The sequence below is a fragment of the Adiantum capillus-veneris genome, chromosome 16, assembly GCF_014529385.1.
Source record: "Adiantum capillus-veneris isolate H3 chromosome 16, ASM1452938v2, whole genome shotgun sequence".
Lineage (NCBI taxonomy): Eukaryota > Viridiplantae > Streptophyta > Polypodiopsida > Polypodiales > Pteridaceae > Adiantum > Adiantum capillus-veneris.
In genome coordinates, this window is record NC_140946.1 from 126167676 (window position 1) to 126187178 (window position 19503).

The window sequence follows — 19503 nt, forward strand, 5'->3', positions numbered from 1 at the left end:
CCTCCTTCGTACAATATTTGGCATGAACAAATGATTCAAACTGCATGAAAAGAATTTCGAAAGTTTCTTCTCCAAGTCTACACTGATGTGTCTAAAGCACCTCTTCACTGCACACATTAAACCACCTCATCCTTGAACTACATTTTCAAACGTATAATACAAACATGGACACATACTGAATTTTGAAAGCAAATCAATGCGTTGCACGATTCATAGAAATTTGCAAGCACATGCTGTGCCCTCTTGACTTTAAAAGTGGCCATATGGGCCTAACCTTACACTGACAAAAGCTGAGGAATTCCTCAACATCAAACTAAAATGTTCCTTCAAACTCGAAAAGGGCAGATTGAAGTCCAGACAATATTCAAGAGCAGTGCTTAAAGAAAGCTGGATTTCATTTTGCCACTGCTAATAACCACAAAACAGGAAGATTAGCCTCTTCCTTGAAGAAACACTCGTTCTCAACTTATAAGGCCACAACTCTGGAGGAAGAGAAACTAAGCATGCTTAGAGTAGTGTGAAGGCACCATGACTGATTGCACATACTTGCATTCCAGTATTGAGGGTGTAACCTCACACCTGTCTGAGATAGCATCACATTGCTCTCAACACCTGAAACAATGGTGGCCTGTCTTCAGATGCCCTTCTGGAAACCCTGCTGTTGTCATCATCAATTTGATGGAAGTGTGCAAGCCACTATAACACTATAATGTGGTTAAAGATCTTGCCACCATTGGATGCGCAGTCTCATGCCTAGCTTCTCTGAAGGTAAGCTGGAGTTCTTTCTAAGAATGCACATCAGAAAAGGCTTGGGGGCCTACTTGACCTCATCACAGAGACCCAATTCAAAACTTCTGCTACGGAAGCCTCCAGTCCGTCCGACCTATATTGTGGTGTAACAAACGGGGAGCCAAGCTCTGTCAACAAAGAGCCAATTGCAAATTTCACCTTAGTGTTGTCTTCAGGAAGCGTAAGTGAAAATTCATCCCCTGTGATAAGAACCATCTTGGTAGCATCATCACTCCTCCCCTCTGGCGGCTCTTGCTCATCAGAGAGCCACTCCATCAATGCAACTTTGGCTCCTCCAATGCCAAGGCCCCTTACATCCAAAATCCAATCAGTTTCAACTAGTCGAGGTTTGCTGTATCCAGCATACAGTTGCCTTCCCAGATCCAATATCTCCTTCGCTAAATCTTTGTAGCCTTTCTTCCAGAAGTAATCTATAAAGGCATTGTAAACTAACCCTCTGGCTTCAAGACTAGGCACCTCTTTCCAGTCCTCAAGAACTGAGAAAACTGCTTCCAAGACACTTAATTCCAGCTTCTGCTTCTGTAAAGTAGCATGAAAAAGAGAAGTGAGCACCTTGCATATTTTAATCTCGCTCTCTTCCACTGCCCTTGCCAATGGCGTGGTCTTGCTCTGCAAATAACTGAACGACCGGATGAGAGAATTATGAGCTACTGCATCTAAGGCTACCCCTTCCTGCTCAATTTCTTTTAGCAATGCAGCTGCATGATGATACCAAGTCCCATCGACATAAAGCGCTAATGAGACTGAGTACTCAGTGCTCGTCAAGTTGTACGGAGCTTTCCTCATAGCTTGATATATCTGCACTCAGGAAAAGGCAAATAATAAGGTAAGAACGAGACGATATCAATTGTGAAAAAACTGAATGCTAGTAATTACCTTATGTCCTTCCCTCGTTTGGTCGCATTTTTTGTACAAACGAATCAAAGTTGAGAAAGTGTGCAAGTTTGGTTGGATTCCTGTTCTGAGCATCTTCTCATACAATTGAGCTGCAGACTGAAACTTCCCCACCCTTGCCATGGCGGAGATAATACAACTATAGCTAATCTTTGTTGGCCTATAACCATACTCTCTAATAGCTTCAAACATCTTCAGAGCTTCCTCATGAAGGCCTTGCTTTCCATACCCATCTATCATCATATTTATGGAAATTGTTGTGGGCTTTGTACCGAGCACCTGTAAAAGGGAAGTGATGTTACTGAAGAAAAATGGTCAATCTCTTGAAAGCTGTTGTGAAGGTTTAGCACACATTAGAGTCGGCCTAATGTTTAAACTTTTTACTCATGGATCATTATTTCCCCAGGATACATACAGCTCTGCTGCACTTACCCATCCCCAGTCTCCCAGATGCTGACCTTTTCAGTAAAGGCTAATAGATAGGAGACCATCCAAAAGACTTTAAAATTGATGATCTATAGTTGACAAACGAAGATTCATCATCACACCTATGGTTTTGATTGGTTCAGTTTGTTTTACCGATAGCATTCCTTGCAAGCCCACAGCTTCTCTCTATTGTCTTGGATTGAGGCAATCAGTTGAATCCTTGCACCTTGAGGAGGTGTGGCTAATGTACAGTGACATGGTCTTCTGACAAAACATGGGCAGACTTCACTGCATGAGAGCCAACCAGGTATGGCCGCAGAGCTGAGACTAGCAGAAGCAGAGAAAATGCATTTGTAAGTCTGAGTGCAGCTCAACTACCGTGTCCCCTTCTTTGCCGTCACAGATTTCTCACAGCTGGCCCCGAGTGATTCTTACTAGTGTGAAGGCCCCCTCCTCCACTGTCAAGGAGTGCTCGTAGCTGGACCAAAGTCATTGTTATCACTGTGAACGCCCCCTCCTTCACTGTTGCAAAGTTCTCTCAGCTGGCAGAAAGAGTCATCCTTGTCACAGGAGTTGCAGTTTAGTGCTGTTGTTGCCATTCACCAGGAGCCCAGCTGTGTGGACTCTGTTGCTGGTGCAGAGAGGAGTGAAGGGAAGGAGAGCCCCTAAGCCTGAGCCTTCACTTCCACTTGCTGCCAGCATCTGCTGCTACAGTCACCAGATCCCCTTTTCTCTTGCACTTTCCTTTGCTCTGTTCTGTTGCTTTTCGCTTATTTGATTTCTGCTTTTCTTTGCGTTTTGTTAGGTTTGTTTCTTCGTGTTCAGGTTTTTTACTTGTAGTTGTAGCTGTAGTTGTGTGTGCACATGCCAGTGCCTGCGTGAACGTACGGAGCATTCTCAAACTGCCAAAAATCAAGTTTTCTTCCAAACCTTACGCATTACTATCATGTCAAAGGTGAAGCAGAAAAGGTGAATCGGATTACGATCTAATCTGCAACTGCAAGCAAACCTCCTCACAAACCCAACAACCACCTGATCTCGGATCTACCGCAACACAACTCCACCAAATTAGCCTCGGAACAAGGGCAGCCCACCGCACATGCAAAGTGCAGCACACAACTGCACACGAAATATCTGCAGCAAGAGGCTAGAGAGAGGGAAGTGAGATCACAATGGTAGAAATAAAGAAACATTTTTTAACGTCTACTAGAGGCCGAAATCAGCCCATGAGACAATTTAAAGTACATGAGGTAAATGCCCTCTCTGTATCCATGAATGATAAAAGATACAAAAGTAAAGATAGTATCTTATGTGCTGGCTGGGGAATGAGGGGAGTGATACATGGAGTTGAGGGGTGGAGCTCTAGATCTAGGCAGAAGATGCAAGCTTATATGATGAGGGGAAGTACAATAATGGAAAAAAAAAAACATCATAACTCTAGCACCATCTAGTATTGTAGTTAGGGTGTAAGACATGATGCATGGGTGGGTAAGGTTTTCTAGAGGCCAAAATGACATATGAGACCAAAGGGTTGCATCATGGTGAATCTGATACAAGGTCTGCATAAAAAGAAAGAAACTAACTAACTAAACAGAAAAACTACTAAAAAGGTGGGTATCAAGAGCCTAAGGGGTACACATACAAAAGGTGGGCATGTATCTCAAAGAAAAAATATAAAATGGTGAATACATGTATCAAAATCTGGAGATGACTCGCATCAGTCGATGCATGATCATGTCGATGTCCTCCATGGTGAAGGTCTGCACAAGGTGTCTCCCATGTCTCGCCAGTATACATATGACTCTTCTGCAATCTCCTCCGTTGATAGGAGCATCCCCTCGTCCTGGGCCTCCTGGATCTCCCTAACTCTGTTGCTCAATCACTCATTATACCTCTTCTAGTGATATGCCCTGTATCCCTCCTCTCTGGCTAGTCTCGTCTCTGCTCAACCTCTAGATGGAAGTAAACTGTGCTCTCCTACAGAGCCAAGCCCACCTACCAGCACCTTCTTTACCACTGAGATGGTAAAGAGAGCCATTGACAGGATGAGGACCAGCAGGGCATATGATCATGATGGTCTAGTAGTAGAGCACTTTACACATGCTAGAGATATGCTTGTAGAGGTTGTTGCAGTGTTGTTCAATCGTGCCATGTGTGAGGGGTTACCTGAGACTTGGAGGTTGTCTACTATTGTGCCTATCTTCAAAGCAGGTGATCCTACAGAGCCAGGGAATTACCGCATTATTATGGTTGGGCACACATTGGCACGGTTGTATGCATCCATTCTTGAGCAGCAGTTGAGTCATTGTTGTATGCATCCATTCTTGAGCACCAGTTGAGTCATTGGGCAGAGGGTGAGGGTGTACGAGCGAAGGGTGAGGCCGGTTTCAGGAGGGGTTTCTCCACTCTTGATCATATTCTGACACTCGGAGCCATCATTGAGGAGGGCAGGTCACATGGGAGACAGATTTATTGTAGCTTTGTGGATTTCCGCAAAGCATTTGGCAGGTACCAAGAGCTCGATTGATGCGCAGATTGCGGGAGATAGGGGTGCCCATAGTGTTGATTTGGGGGATTATGGCTCTATACAGATCAATGATGGGACATGTACGCACTCCAGAGGGGATATCTGATTTAGTTCACTCCACCATTCGGTTGCCCATCGTCTCCTACTCCGTTTGGTATGTATGTTGATGAGGTGTCTGATTACATTGACAGAGAGGATGATAGAGGTGCCCAGCTGGCAGGGACGTAGATCCCATTGTTGTTATATGTTGATGATCTTGTGTTGATCTCCGACTCACCAAAGGGTATGCAGCGACAGTTGGATGCATAACACAGTTTTGCAAAGGATAGTGGATTGTTTGTAAACCTTGGTAAAACCAAGGTTATGGTGTTTAACACCACATCACAGTGGAGGAGATCAGCACCGACTTTCACATATGGTCAAGAGATTGTAGAGTATACAGATGCATACACTTACCTTGGGGTTGTCTTCACTGGGCCGAGGTTTTCTTTGGGGAGAGCAGCAGAGACTAGACTGACTAGAGCTTTTGCGGCCTTGGGAGGCTTGGAGAGGATGTGTTCGCAGGTTCAGTTCCAGGAACCTCGGACAAAGTTATGGCTCTTTGATACTTCAGTAGCCTCAGCTATGTTGTATGGGTGCAGATATGGGGACCTTCTGTAGGCCAGGATGGTTGGAGACATGGAGAGGCCCTTGGTATCTATGATCTCTCGACTCATAAGAGCCAAGGCCTCCGTACCCCACACTATCATTTGAGCAGAGCTAGCTGCCCCTCCTATGGAGATTGAGGCGCTTACCACATCCGTCTCCGTTGTGCACAGCTTGTGGGATACTACTAGAGACAGATATGCATGACTGCCCTTAAGTCTTCTAGACAGTTAGCTCTTCAAGGTGGTATGCACAGATGACATCATGGTTTCAGACACATGGCTTCACCATGGACATGCTGCCCCCTTTCCATTACTCTCTTCAGGCACCCTCCATGTCTCTTACACAGGTGGAGATTACTAGACTCATTCGTGAGGACCTAATCCAGTTGGATACCAGGAGGACATGGATAGAGCCGCCACAGGAGTTGGGCACGAAGATGGCTTTCTACAGAGAGCATCTTCTCCACCTCACAAGAGATGGGTTTGTGATTCGACCCAGCTACATGGACACACATACGTCTCATGGTTTACAGTGTGCCATTGGTCAGATACGCACATCCTCACATCAGCTGGAGATTGAGACTGGTAGATTCAGAGCGATACCAGCAGACAGCACGATATGCCGCTTATGCCAGTTAGAGCCAGAGACAGAGCTACATTACATATGTCATTGCACAGTGTACTATGAGATACGGGGCCATTTCCACTGCTTATTCAGAGAGGGTTTCGGTCCTTTCTCTAGGGTCATGAGTTATGAGGATCACAGATGTCGTGGGCTATATCTACTTGAGTTACACAGATACAGACACTTTACGGGGGGGGGGGGGGGGGGGGGGAGAGAGAGAGAGAGAGAGAGAGAGAGAGAGAGAGAGAGAGAGAGAGAGAGATTTCGTTTCACTAGATATGGAACAGCCAGAGGAGCAGCCATCACTGCAGAGCTCGGCCCACACTCATTCAACCACTACCGGCACTCTCATCCGAGCACTGGAGCTACGGAGATCCAGACGGCCACGATTGAAGAGAGGAGCTACACAGCATCGACGGAGACTACATCAGAGGATTCGAGCCATACTCTCTCGACATCCAGAGTGCAGATGAGGATGGATTCTAGTAGTAGTATCTTTGTTCTTTTCTTCTAGTTCTATTGTACCCAGACATGGTACTAGATTCACCATTTTGTAACAGGTCGGTCTCATAGGTCATTTTGGCCTTTTGAAGACGTTAATATAACATCTCTCTCTCTCTCTCTCTCTCTCTCCATCCATCCATCCATACATGCATGCATGCATGCATGCATGCATGCATGCATGCATGCACAGACACAGACACACACACACACACACACACACACATACATATACATACATATATATATCTGTGTGTGTGTGTGTGTGTGTGTGTGTGTGTGTGTGTGTGTGTGTGTGTGTGTGTGTGTGTGTCCTAGAACAGTTGGTATCATGAGGAATGTCGGGACACTAGAGCTAGACTTCAGAAGGAAGTGCTTTTGGGGGACATCACTCATAGGCAATCACAAATTGACCTAGTGCGGCGGAAGAAGAGGGCATTTTTGGCTCGCTTAGAGCAGGATCTATACCAGCTATTCTTGAGTCAGGACTCACGTGAGGCATCGAGGCTCTTTCATGAGCACCCCCCCCCCCCCCCCTCTGCCATCACTTCTACAGAGGCTTGGGGCCAGTATGCATCATCTCTGTACACGGTTCCTGAGCAGCCCCCCCTTCCCGACCCCCCCGATCCATGCCCACACACATGTGCTTTTTTCACCGCTGAGATGGTGAGGAAGGCCATTGACAGGATGAGGACTGAGAGAGCATATGATCATGATGGCTTAGTGGCTGAGCATTTCACACATGCCAAAGATGTACTAGCAGAGCTTCTAGCAACTATGTTTAACCGTGCCATGTGTGAGGGCTTGCTTGATACTTGGAGCCTATCTACTATTGTACCTATCTTCAAGTCGGGAGACCCTATGGAGCCTGGGAACTATCGCACTATCATGATTGGACACACATTGGCACGGTTGCACGCATCTATTCTTGAGCAGTAGCTGAGTAGATGGGCAGAGAGGGAGGGGATACGCGCAACCGGGCAGGCAGGTTTCAGGAGGGGTTTTGCTACTCTTGACCATATCTTGACACTCAGAGCCATCATTGAGGAGGGCAGATCGCGTGGGAGACGGATCTATTGTAGCTTTGTGGATTTCCGCAAAGCATTTGACACAGTGCCCCGAGCTAGATTGATGCGCAGATTATAGCAGATGGGAGTACCCACAGAGCTCATTTGGGGGGTCATGGCATTGTACAGGTCAGTAGTGGGGCAGGTACGCACCCTAGAGGGTCTATCCACACCGGTTTACTTCACTATTGGGGTGAAGCAGGGCTGCACGCTCTCTCCTACTCTATTTGGTATGTATGTAGATGAGGTTTCTGACTACATTGAGAGAGATGGTGATAGAGGTGCACAGCTGGCAGGGACATGGATTCCACTATTGTTATATGCTGATGATATTGTGTTGATCTCCGACTCTCCGGAGGGGATGCAACGTCACTTGGATGCTTTGCATAGGTTTGCCCAAGAAAGCGGTTTGTCCGTCAACCTTGGTAAAACCAAGGTCATGATATTTAATACCACCCCACGGTGGATCAGGAGGTCAGCGCCCGCCTTCACATACGGCCAAGAGAAGGTGGAGTATACAGATGCTTACACTTAACTTGGAGTGGTTTTTAGTGGCCCAGCATTTTCATTGAGGAGGGCAGCAGAGACTAGATTGACCAGAGCCCATGCAGCATTGGGTAGATTGGAAAGGATGTGTTCACAAGTTCAGTTTCAGGAGCCTCGGACAAAGCTCTAGCTCTTTGACACTTTGGTGGCTTCTGCATTGCTTTATGGAGCTGAGATTTGGGGACCTTCACTAGATCATCACGGGAGGACAGGCCGCAGTGATGGATGGGGGGACATGGAGAAGCCTCTCGTCTCTCTGATCTCGCGGCTCATTAGAGCCAAGGCTTCAGTACCACGTGCTATTGTACGAGCAGGACTAGCTGCCCCCCCACTGGTGGTTGAGACACTCACTAGATCTGTCTCCTTCATACACCGCATGTGGGAACTTCCCAGAGACAGATATGCAGGCCTTGCACCTGAGTCCTCTAGACAGTTAGCCATGCAGGGAGATACAGCATGCTGGTATGGGGAGATGACATCATGGTTTCGGGCGCATGGGTTCAGCATAGACAGATTGCCTCCCTTCCAGTACTCACTGGATGCACCCTCTCTGACTCTTACACACTCCGAGATCACCAAGCTCATTCGCCAGGACTTGACTCGGCTAGACACCAAGAGGACATGGATACAGCCAACACAGGAGTTGGGCACGAAGATGGCTTTCTACAGAGAGCATCTCCTCCAGCTTACGGAGGATGGTTTTGTCACGAGGCCCAGATACATGGACACCCACTTGCCTCATGGGATACGATGTGCTATTGGCCATATATGCACATCTTCACACCAGCTGCGGATCGAGACCGGGAGATACAGCGGAGTACCAACAGAGGCCAAGACATGCCCTCTGTGTGACATCGAGCCTGAGACAGAGTTGCACAACAAATGCCACTGCCCCGTCTACTACGAGATACGAGGCCGCTTCCATTGCTTGTTCAGAGAGGGTTTTGGACCATTCTCTAGAGTCATGTGGTACGAGGATCAGAGATGCCTGGGTTTGTTTTTGCTCGAGCTACGCAGACACAGAGAGAGCCTGATGAGAGAAGAGGCTAGCCAGTCTCAAAGACAGATCACAGACTTCTTTAGAGCTGCCACTGGACACCCGAAGGAGTTACTACCACAGCAGAGCTCATCGCTTTACACCAAAGGCATACTTATCGACCGAGCTGCTGAGATGGGGAGATCCAGATGCCCACGACTGCGGAGGACTACACAACATCGACGGAGGCTGCATCAGAGGATTCGGGTCACTTTGGCTCAACATGCACGACGCTCGGTCAGACTACTGACCATGGAGGAGATTGTGAGATCCGCCAACGACTGATGCTGGATCTCATGTGATCTAGCTATCCCAGCTAGCTGTTTAGCTGCTTAGTCCACACCTAGCAGTTTAGAATTCCATAGTATTTTATTTTGTCATTCTGTTATTTTGTCATCTTGTTACTCTGACTTTGTATCAGATCCACCACATTGTAACTTTTTGGTCTCATAGGTCACTTTGGCCTTTTGAAGACGTTAATATTTCATCTCTCTCTCTCTCTCTCTCTCTCTCTCTCTCTCTCTCTCTCTCTCTCTCTCTCTCTCTCTCTCTCTCTCTCTCTCTCTCAGATCCCATCACACTCTCAATGTAGTCTGAAACCTCATCCACATACATACCAAATAGTGTAGGAGATAGTGGGCATCCCTATTTCACCCCGATAGTGGAGTGAACTAAAGTAGACAGCCCCTCTGACGTGCTTACATGTCCCACTATTGACCTAGAGAGAGAGAAATGAAATGAAATGTAATATTAACGTCTTCAAAAGGCCAAAATGACCTATGAGACCAAAAGGTTACATGTGGTGAATCTAATACCAGGTCTGGGTACAAAAAGTACAAAGAACTGAAAAGAAAATAATGGGTAGGGGTGGGGTGAAAGCTGATACAAAGGGAAGACCAAGGGTGAGCTGATACAATGGAGCTCTCTGACAGTTGAGGCATCATATACATATACATCAGTATCCAGGACGACTCCTATGTCGTGCCAGTATGGTATGGATCCTCTGTCGCAATCTGCGTCGATATCGAGAGGGCCCTCTCATCCGTGGGTGACGGGACCGCCCCAACTCTATCGCCCGATCAAGCAGTATGCCTCTCATGCCTCTAGTGTTGTTATGTTGTGGGGGCTACTCGAACTCCTCTGTCTGTGACTGAAAGAAATCAGTGATCTTCCGTTGTCGCTGGATCGCTCTCATTGTGCCCCTCTTTAAGAGATCCTCTCTGTGTTTGCGAATTTTCAGTACGTATAATCCGAGGCATCTCTGATCCTGGTATCTCATGACTCTAGAAAGTGGTCGAAAACCCTCTCTGAATAGACAGTGAAAGAGGCCTCTTATCTCATAGTATACTGGGCAGTGACATATGTAATGTAGCTCTGTCTCTAGCTCTATTTGGCACACCTGACAAATCTTGGACTCAGCGGGTACTCCTCTAAATCTGCCTGTCTCAATCTCTAGCTGATGTGAGGATGTGCGTATCTGACCAATAGCACATCGTATCCCGTGGGATAGATGAGTATCCATGTATCCTGGTCTCGTCACAAAACCATTCTCCGTGAGTTGGAGAAGATGCTCTCTATAGAAAGTCATCTTCACACCTAGCTCATGTGTAGGTTGTATCCATGTCCTCTTCGTACCCAACTGAATCAAGTCCTGTCTGATGAGCCTGGTAATCTCTCCCCTTGTGAGGCGGATGGAGGGTGCATCCAGAGAGTACTGAAATGGGGGTAGCCGGTCCATACTAAAGCCATGTAACTGAAACCAAGATGCCATCTCTGCATACCAACATGATCTATTTCCCTGCACTGCCAGCTGTCACGAAGACTCTAGTGCTAATCAAGTATATTTGTCTCTAGGGAGAGCCCGAGTGCTATGCATAAATGAAACTGATCGAGTGAGTGCCTCCATTACCAATGGAGGAGCAACGAGCTCCGCCCTAACAATGTCATGTGGTATTGAGGCCTTGGCCCTAATCATCCGAGAAATCATAGACACCAAGGGCTTCTCCATACATAGTATTGCCAGCCCCATATCTCCACTCCGTACAGCATGGCCGAAGTGACCAAAGTGTCAAAGAGCCAAAGCTTTGTCCGAGGTTCTTGGAACTGAACCTGCGAACATATCCTCTCAAGTCTCCCCAATGCTGCATAGGCTCTGGTCAATCGTGTATCTGCTACACGCCTCTAGGGAAAATACTGGACCACTGAAAACCGCCCCAAGATAAGTGTATGTATCTCCATACTCCACAGTCTCTCGACCATATGTAAAAGTGGGGACGCACCTCCTTACCCACTGCGCCGTGGTGTAAAACACCATTACCTTGGTCTTACCGAGGTTCATAGATAATCCACTGTCCCATGCAAATACATGCAATGCATCCATATGACGCTGCATCCCTTCTGGAGAATTGGAAATCAGCACAATATCATCAGCACATAATAGCAACGGAATCCATGTCCCTGCAAGCTGAGAACCTCTATCACCCTCTATATATACATAATCTGAAAACTCATCTACATATATTCCAACGACAGTCGGAGATAGGGGACAACCTTGCTTCACCCCAATGGTGGAGTGAACCATGTCGGATATGCCCTGAGTAGTGCGTACATGTCCTACCACTGTCTTGTATAAATCTAAGATCCCCCAGATCAGCTCTATGGGCACCCCCATGTCTTGCAATCTACGTATGAGTCTCGCTCATGGCAGTGTATCAAAGGCTTTGCGGAAATCCACAAAGCTACAATATATCCTCCTGCCATGGTGTCTACCCTCCTCAATAATGGCTCAAAGTGTCAAAATTTGGTCAAGAGTGGAGAAACCTCTCCTAACCCCAGCTTGTCCTGCTGCCTGTATGCCCTCTCTCTCTGCCCATCCACTTAACTCATGCTCAAGAATTGATGCATATAGCCTAGCCAGAGTGTGACCAACCATGATGGTTCAGTAATTCCCGGGAAGCATAGGATCTCCCGACTTGAAGATAGGCACAATAGTGGACATAGTCCAAGTCTCAGGGAAACCCTCATACATAGCTCTATTAAACATCATAGCAAGAGGCTCTGCAAGCATATCGCTGGCATGGATAAAGTGCTCTGCTACTAGACCATCATGATCTTGTGCTCTTCCTGTCTTCATCTTGTCAATGGCTTTCCTTACCCTCTCAACAATAAAGAAAGTACATGTTTCTGGGCATGCCTCTGGAGGGTCAAGCAAAGGTGGCTGCCTCGATGCTGTATAGAGAGATGTAGCATATTTTCCCCATGTCTCTGTGGAAATGATGGCTGGCTGGGAGAGTGCTCATTGAAAAGCCTCCATGCCTCGCTAGATCTTGACTCATAAACAACAAATACAGATCACGCTCTAATTGAGATAGGTAAGCCCTCTTCTTTCATCGCACTAGGCGGCGGAAGATAATACGTGACTATCTATGTGTAGTAGTACCCATGAGCACCTCTCTCTCTGAAATTTGATCCTCGTCTCCTACACTCCTCATCATACCAACTGTCCTGAGGCATGCTCCCGGATCGTCTGCGTGTAGGCTGGCTGTGGGGATATGCCTCTGATGCTGCATCATGTAGCGTCTCTGTCAAAATCTGGGTGAGCTCATCTAGTGGTCGTCCTAGCTCCTGAGTGCATAGCTGCTTGTATATCTCATCAGTGTACACGTGATCCATCTCCCCCGTGAAGGTATACCGAGTATGTGTGGAGGCCTCTCCCAATGGCGCTGTGTTGAACTGGAACGATAGAGTGAAAGACAAGATAACATGATCGACTGCTACCCCAACCGGTCTAGTTCCCACCACGAAATCCTAAAAGGAAGAAATGAGTCCTTGCGGAGCCATAACATAATCCACTGTACTAGCGCCATGCCGATGTGGAAAGCATGTAAAACCACCAGCTGCAGGGAATCTCTGTAGGCCATTCAAAATGGCCAATCCATGTGCAGTCCCCATATCAATCAAGTATCTACCATACTCAGTGTGCTCCTCATCCTGTGATAATCTAGACATGCCCATTTCTATAATATCAAGCTCCCGCATCAACTCCTCTGAGGTATCATAGAATACTGTCTGGTGGTGTGCAGTCCTAGCATTGAAATCCCCCAAGATAATAATGTTGCCGCCTCTGGAAAACTACCATACATCTAGGTGATGCATATACTGACGTACTAGGAGGAAAATAGCAAATAGCGATGTAGAGTGTGTACCCACAGGTCTCGTGTCGTCATACGGGGCGCTTCTCCATAATAACCACTCGTCCATCCCAATAGAAGACCACTTTCCCCTTCTCTCAAGCTGTCATTATCTCGAGCAGAGAGAGAGAGAGAGAGAGAGAGAGAGAGAGAGAGAGATGAAATGAAATGAAATAATATATTAATGTCTTCAGAAGGCCAAAATGACCTATGAGACTAATCCGTTACAAACTTGTGAATCTGGTACCGTGTGTACAGAAAAAGAGATACTAAAATGAATCTAGAGGTGCTACTAGCTAGAACTGTGTGGGGTATGTGAGATCATTGATACAATGGGTGCCCAATACAAGAGAAGATACAATGAGTGATGAATCCATCCTCATCTATACTCTAGATGTCGAGATAGTATGGCTTGAAACCTCTGTTGTAGTCTTCGTCGATGATGTGAAGCTCCTCCCCTCAGTCGTGGGTGTCTCGATCTCCCTAGCTCCAATGCTCGGCCAATGAGAGTACGCAGGTGTGAGTATGAGCTGAGCTTGGCAATGGTGGCTACTCCTCTATCTATCTAGTGTTTGGTGTAAAGAAATCAGTAATCTGTCTTTGGGATTGTCTCTCTCCAGATCTCCCGAGTAAACTATCTCTGTGTCTATGTAGCTCAAGTAGAAACACGCCAAAACATCTCTAGTCCTTATAGCTCGTGACTCTCGAGAAGGGTCCAAGTCTTCTCTAAATAGACAGTGGAAGCGACCCTGTATCTCGTAATACATTGTGACTGACATATATAATGTCTCCGTCTCTGGCTCTGTATGACATAGGCAGCATATCTTGCTAGCTGTTGGTATCCCTCTGAATCTACTAGTCTCAAGCTCAAGCTTGTGTGAAGATGTCCGTATCTGACCAATGGCACATGGTAACCTATGAGATAGATGTGTATCCATATAGCTGGGTCGAATCATAAACCCATCCCTTGCGAGTTGGAGAAGATGCTCTATATGAAAATTCATCTTCGTGCCCAACTCCTGTGTCGGCTATATCCATGTCCTCTTGGTGTCCAGCTCGGTCAGGTCATGGCAAATGAGTCTAGTAATCTCAGCCCCAGTAAAAGACAATAATGGTGCATCAAGAGAGTAATGGAAGGGAGGCAAGATGGCCATGCTGAAGCCATGTATCTAGAACCATGATGACATCTGTGCATACAAGCAATATGTGTCTCCTTGTAGAGCTGATTGTTTGGAGGACTCAAGGGCCAATCTGGCATATCTATCTCTAGTAGTATCCCATAAGCTGTGCATAAAAGAGACCGATATGGTAAGTGCCTCTATCTCCATAGGGGGGGCCGCTAAGTTGCTAACTCCTCTCTAATGATCTCGTGTGGCACGGAAGCCTTGGCTCTAATCACCCAAGAGATCATAGATACCAAGGGACTCTCCATACCTCTGCACCCAACCTGACCCACAGAGTGTCCCCAAACCTGAATCCCATAGAGCATAATTGAAGCTACCAAGGTATCAAAGAGCCAAAGCTTTTCAGGGTTCCTACAACTGAACCTGCGAACACCTCCTCTCCAATTCTCCCAAATTGCTCTCTTCAAAGAAAACTTTGGCCCAGTGAAGACTACCCCAAGATAAGTGTAAGCATCTGTTTACTCCACAGTCTCCCGACCATAAGTGAATGTAGGTGTTGATCTCCTAATCCACTACGGTTGTGGTGTTAAACACCATAACCTTGGTTTTACCAAGGTTTACACACAATACACTATCATTCGCAAAGCTATGTAATGCATCCAAGTGTCACTGCATACCCTCCGGTGAGTCAGAGATTGTCACTAAGTGATGACGTGGTTGCCAGAAACCCTAATTCTGCTAAAACCCTAACCCTAAAACCAAAAACCCTAATTTTGCTGAAACCCTAACCCTAAAACCAAAAACCCTAATTTTGTTAAAACCCTAACCCTAAAATCCGAAACCCTAACTCTGCCCTAATCCTAACCCTAACCCTAACCCTGATTTGTTGGACATCAGCGTGATTTACGAAAAGCTGGGCAGCTTTTTGGTGTTGCTTTTTCTACGCAAATTGTTGAGAAAGAGACAGAGAACCCTATTTGCTTTATTTTAGCAAGAGAGAGAAAGAGAAAGCCTCTCTACTTTATTTATTAAAAGAAAGAGAGAGGAAGAACTTTTGCTTTTTTCGCCAAGCTTTTGAGCTTTTGATTTTCAGCTTTTGGGGCTCTGCTTTTGGCAGCCCTTGTACTTTAAATAAGTGAGCAAGCCTCTCACAACTGAGAGCATCTGGACGCAGAGTCTGACTCTGAGCGCCTGCCCGCACTCTTGTACTTTGAACTCAGATTAATACAAAAAGAAATACCGAAAGGGGCGCCAATCTTTGGGGCCAATATCTCTAGGCACGGAACTCCGCCGGGCCAGTGTCGAATAAACTGTGAACTGTGAACTGTTTTGAAGTGGTTATTTGGTGCTGTCGTGGTAGATTCTTGACTTGGAGTGTCCAAGTCTGTTACAGTGGTATCAGAGCACGGCCGATTTCTCTTCTACGGGAAATCCGATCCCAAATTTTTTTCTGCGGCACCTATGGCTTCACGCAAGGATCAGTCGACTCCCTCTACATCCGGAGATGCGGCAAGGGATCACAACGAAGATTCCGGCAAGGAGTATGGCCCGCCTCGGCCTACTTAGACAGAGCGTCGAGAGATGAAGCGTCAACGATTGATCGGCAACGCAACAAGGATGATGCTCAATTTTGCGAAGGATCCAAAATTTGCAAAATATATAAGCAAGACCTCTTTCGAGGAGGTGCACATGCAGTGGCGGCAGACCACAGAACCACCCAAGAAACCTCCTACTCCCAAAATGTACACAGAGCAAGAATTAGAAAAGGTGGTTGATGCAAGAATTGCTCAGCTTTTTGACACGCAAAACAAAGCTAAAAGTACGGCAAAAAGCAGAAGAAAGGCACTGACTTCCCGAGCTATTTGGGTCGTCAGTCGACATTTGAAAAGGCTCTTGGAAAAGGGTCTTGTCGAGCCTAGTACTTCACAGTATTGCTCTCCAGTGTTGTTGGTTTTGAAGAAAGACGGATCTTGGAGAATGTGCATCGATTATAGAGCTCTCAACAAAATCACCATTAAGAACAGATTTTCGATTCCTAGGATCGATGAATCATGATATACTCGACAGATTACAGGGATCCTCATGTTTTAGCAGGATTGATTTGAAGAGCGGATATCATCAGATCAGAATCGTACCGGGAGATGTCTACAAGACAGCTTTTCGGACGACTTTTGGGTTGTTTGAGTTTTTGGTGATGCCTTTTGGCTTAACCAATGCTCCTGCGACATTTAACGGGATGATCGACAGGATTTTTCGAGAGTACAGGCTATTTGTTGACACTTTCTTTGACGATATCATTGTTTTCTCCAAGAATGAGGCAGAACATAGAGATCATCTGATTCAGGTCTTTCACGCATTACGAGATCACAAGTTAGTGATTAATGCGAAGAAAAGTGAATTTTTCCTTCCAGAGATACAATTTTTGGGACACATTGTCTCAGCAGCAGCAGTGCAAATGGATCTGGCCAAGATAGAGACTATCCGTGATTGGCCCCATTTGAAGAATGTCCATGAAGTTAGAAGCTTCTTGGGATTGTGTTTGTACTACAGGCGGTTCATTCAAAAGTTTGCAGAGGTTGCTTCCCCTTTGCATACCTTGACACAGAAAGGAATCCCTTTCTCGTGGGGACCCACAGAAGTGACAGCCTTTCAAGAATTGAAAAAGAATTTGACTACAGGACCAGTTTTTGACTTTGCCGGATTTGCAGAAGTCGTTTGAAGTATATTGTGATACTTGTGGTCGTAGTCTGGATACGGTCTTAATGCAAGAAGGCCAATGTCATTGCCTATGAGAGCTGATTGTTTTCAAGGCCAGAATTGACAGTACAGATATGTGAGAAAGAGCTTTTGAGGGCTATCCATGCTCTTATTCAGTGGCGACATTACCTACTCGGAGTCGATTTTACAGTTTTTCACAGATGATGGGAGTTTATGCTACTTCTTGTCATGGAAGCAGCTATCAGAAAAGCAGATGCAATGGGTAAATATCTTGTCACAGTTTACTTCCGGATTGTCCATGTGCAGGGACAAAAGAAATTGGTGGCAAATACTTTGTCCCGAAAGCCGTTGGTTCTGGCTATTTCCGCGATACATCATAGAAACTTCGAGGTATTGGTCGGTCAGTACGCTGCAGATACAGATTTTGCAGATGTATTCCGTTGAATACAGAAAGGGGAGATGGTAGCGGACTATTCCATTCGGGATGGCTACTTGATTTCGGAAAACCATGCTGTGCGTTACACAGCCATTGAGGGAAAAGGTTATGACTGAATGCCACTGTCCGTCTTTTATGGGTCAGAGTGGCATTGCTACCACATTGAAAGGGGTAGAAAGATACTTCTATTGGCCGAGACTCAAGAAGGATGTGGAAGAGTTTGTACACAGTTGCTTGGTATGCCAGAAGGTCACGTTTTGACAAGCATAAAGCACAGGGACTGTTACAGCCTTTTACCCATCCTCACCCGCCCCTGGGAAAGTATTGCAATGGATTTCATCTCCCGAGAACACAACGTGGGCACGACTGTTTATTGCCCAGGTCTTCACATTACATGGCATGCGTGAGACGATTGTCTTCGACAGGCACCCCAGGTTTACGAGTTTGTTTTGAACGGCTATTTGGGAGAACATAGGCACGCGGTTGCAGTTCTCGTCATCATTCCACCTGCAGACTGACGGGCAATCAGAGATTGCTAGTTCAGTGGTACTGGATTTGTTGAAGTCTTCTTTGTTGGATCAGAAGACTACTTGGGAAAGGTTTTTACCTTTGGTGGAATATGCCTACAAAAACACGCTTAACTCTTTGATGGGGAAGGTGCCATTTGAGATTCTTGAATTTGCTACGAAGGTTTCATCCTTCCTTAGCACGAAAGATAAGATTTTTCTTGAAGCCGACCGGTTCACGAGGGACTTGGTCCGGAAGGCTTTACAGAAATTTCGGTCAAAGACAGAAAAAGGCAGCAGATCATAATTGTCGCGATTTGAAATTGAAGGAGAATGATTGGGTGCTCTTACATTATGGGAAGGCACTCTCAAGAAAGAAAAAAAAAAAGGGGGAAAGGAGCGGCTTCTTTGAAAGCTTAGCATGAGATAGTTTGGACCTTTCCAGATTTTCCGAAAAGATAAATGATATCTCCTTTGGACTGAAGCTGCCAGAATACTTGGAGGATTCACAATGTTTTTTATGTGAGTCTCTTAAGGCCTTTTGAAGACGATGTGCCCAATGATGGGAAGCCAGATGTGCAACCCGAGTTGGACGAAAACGAGCAGATACTCGTTCCAGAACAGAAATTGGCACAAAAAGAAAGAAAGAAGGTAAAGCGAATTGACGGTTCTTGGTTTAATTCAAGACCTACTTCGCAATGGATACGAAGCGCATGGAGGAGGAAGACCTAGCAGATATTCCTCGGAATTTGAAGCTTTTGGTTTAGCATTGTCTATTTAATGGAACCCAGAATTTAGCTTGGCCGAAGATCTGGTGCAGTGGGATGCACAAGAGGGGAGTTACTCCGCTCCTTTGTCAACAGATGCCTCGATTTTGAAGACTAGAGTCACTGATGTCTCTTTGAGCTTCAAGGATCCTAAGAGCTGACAGTATTCTGCTGGATGACTTTATGAAATAAAATTCCGGAAATTATGAAACTGACTTGTTCTTGACTTGTTTAAGTGCAGGAACTGTTGCTGATAAATCATGGTCTAAGATCCGAATGAATGTTGATTTGTCATGTGATGTCCTGTGATGTCGTGTGATGTGACTGTCAATTGGTACATGTGCTAGATGTGTGTTCCTAGTGCGTAGGTATTAACAGTTAGTGTCTGCTAAGAAAGTTTATGGCTTTTGTCTATTTTGCAGGCGTAATCGAGGGCGATTACAATGCTTTCAAGAGGGAGGTATGTCACAAAGTGATGACGTGGCTACCAAAAACCCTAATTCTGCTAAAACCCTAACCCTAAAACCAAAAACCCTAATTTTGTAGAGACCTTAACCCTAAAACCAAAAACCCTAATTCTACTGAAACGCTAACCCTAAAATCAAAAACCCTAATTCTGTCCTAATCCTAACCCTAACCCTCATTTGCTGGACATCAACATGATTTACGGAAAGCTGAGCAAC

At 45.9% G+C, this 19503-nt stretch overlaps 1 protein-coding gene across 1 annotated transcript in view; it reads right to left on the reverse strand.

Moving 5' to 3' along the window:
* Nucleotides 1-215: 215 nt before the first annotated feature.
* The window catches only part of LOC147439828 (uncharacterized), an 81057-nt gene continuing 61769 nt past the window's right edge, over nt 216-19503 (reverse strand). The window contains exons 4-5 of the mRNA XM_086485569.1: nt 1687-1983; nt 216-1608 (exon numbers count right to left, since the gene is read on the reverse strand). Coding sequence (XP_086341695.1) covers nt 799-1608; nt 1687-1983 — 1107 coding nt within the window. The 3' untranslated portion in view covers nt 216-798. The remainder of the gene's footprint in view (nt 1609-1686; nt 1984-19503) is intronic.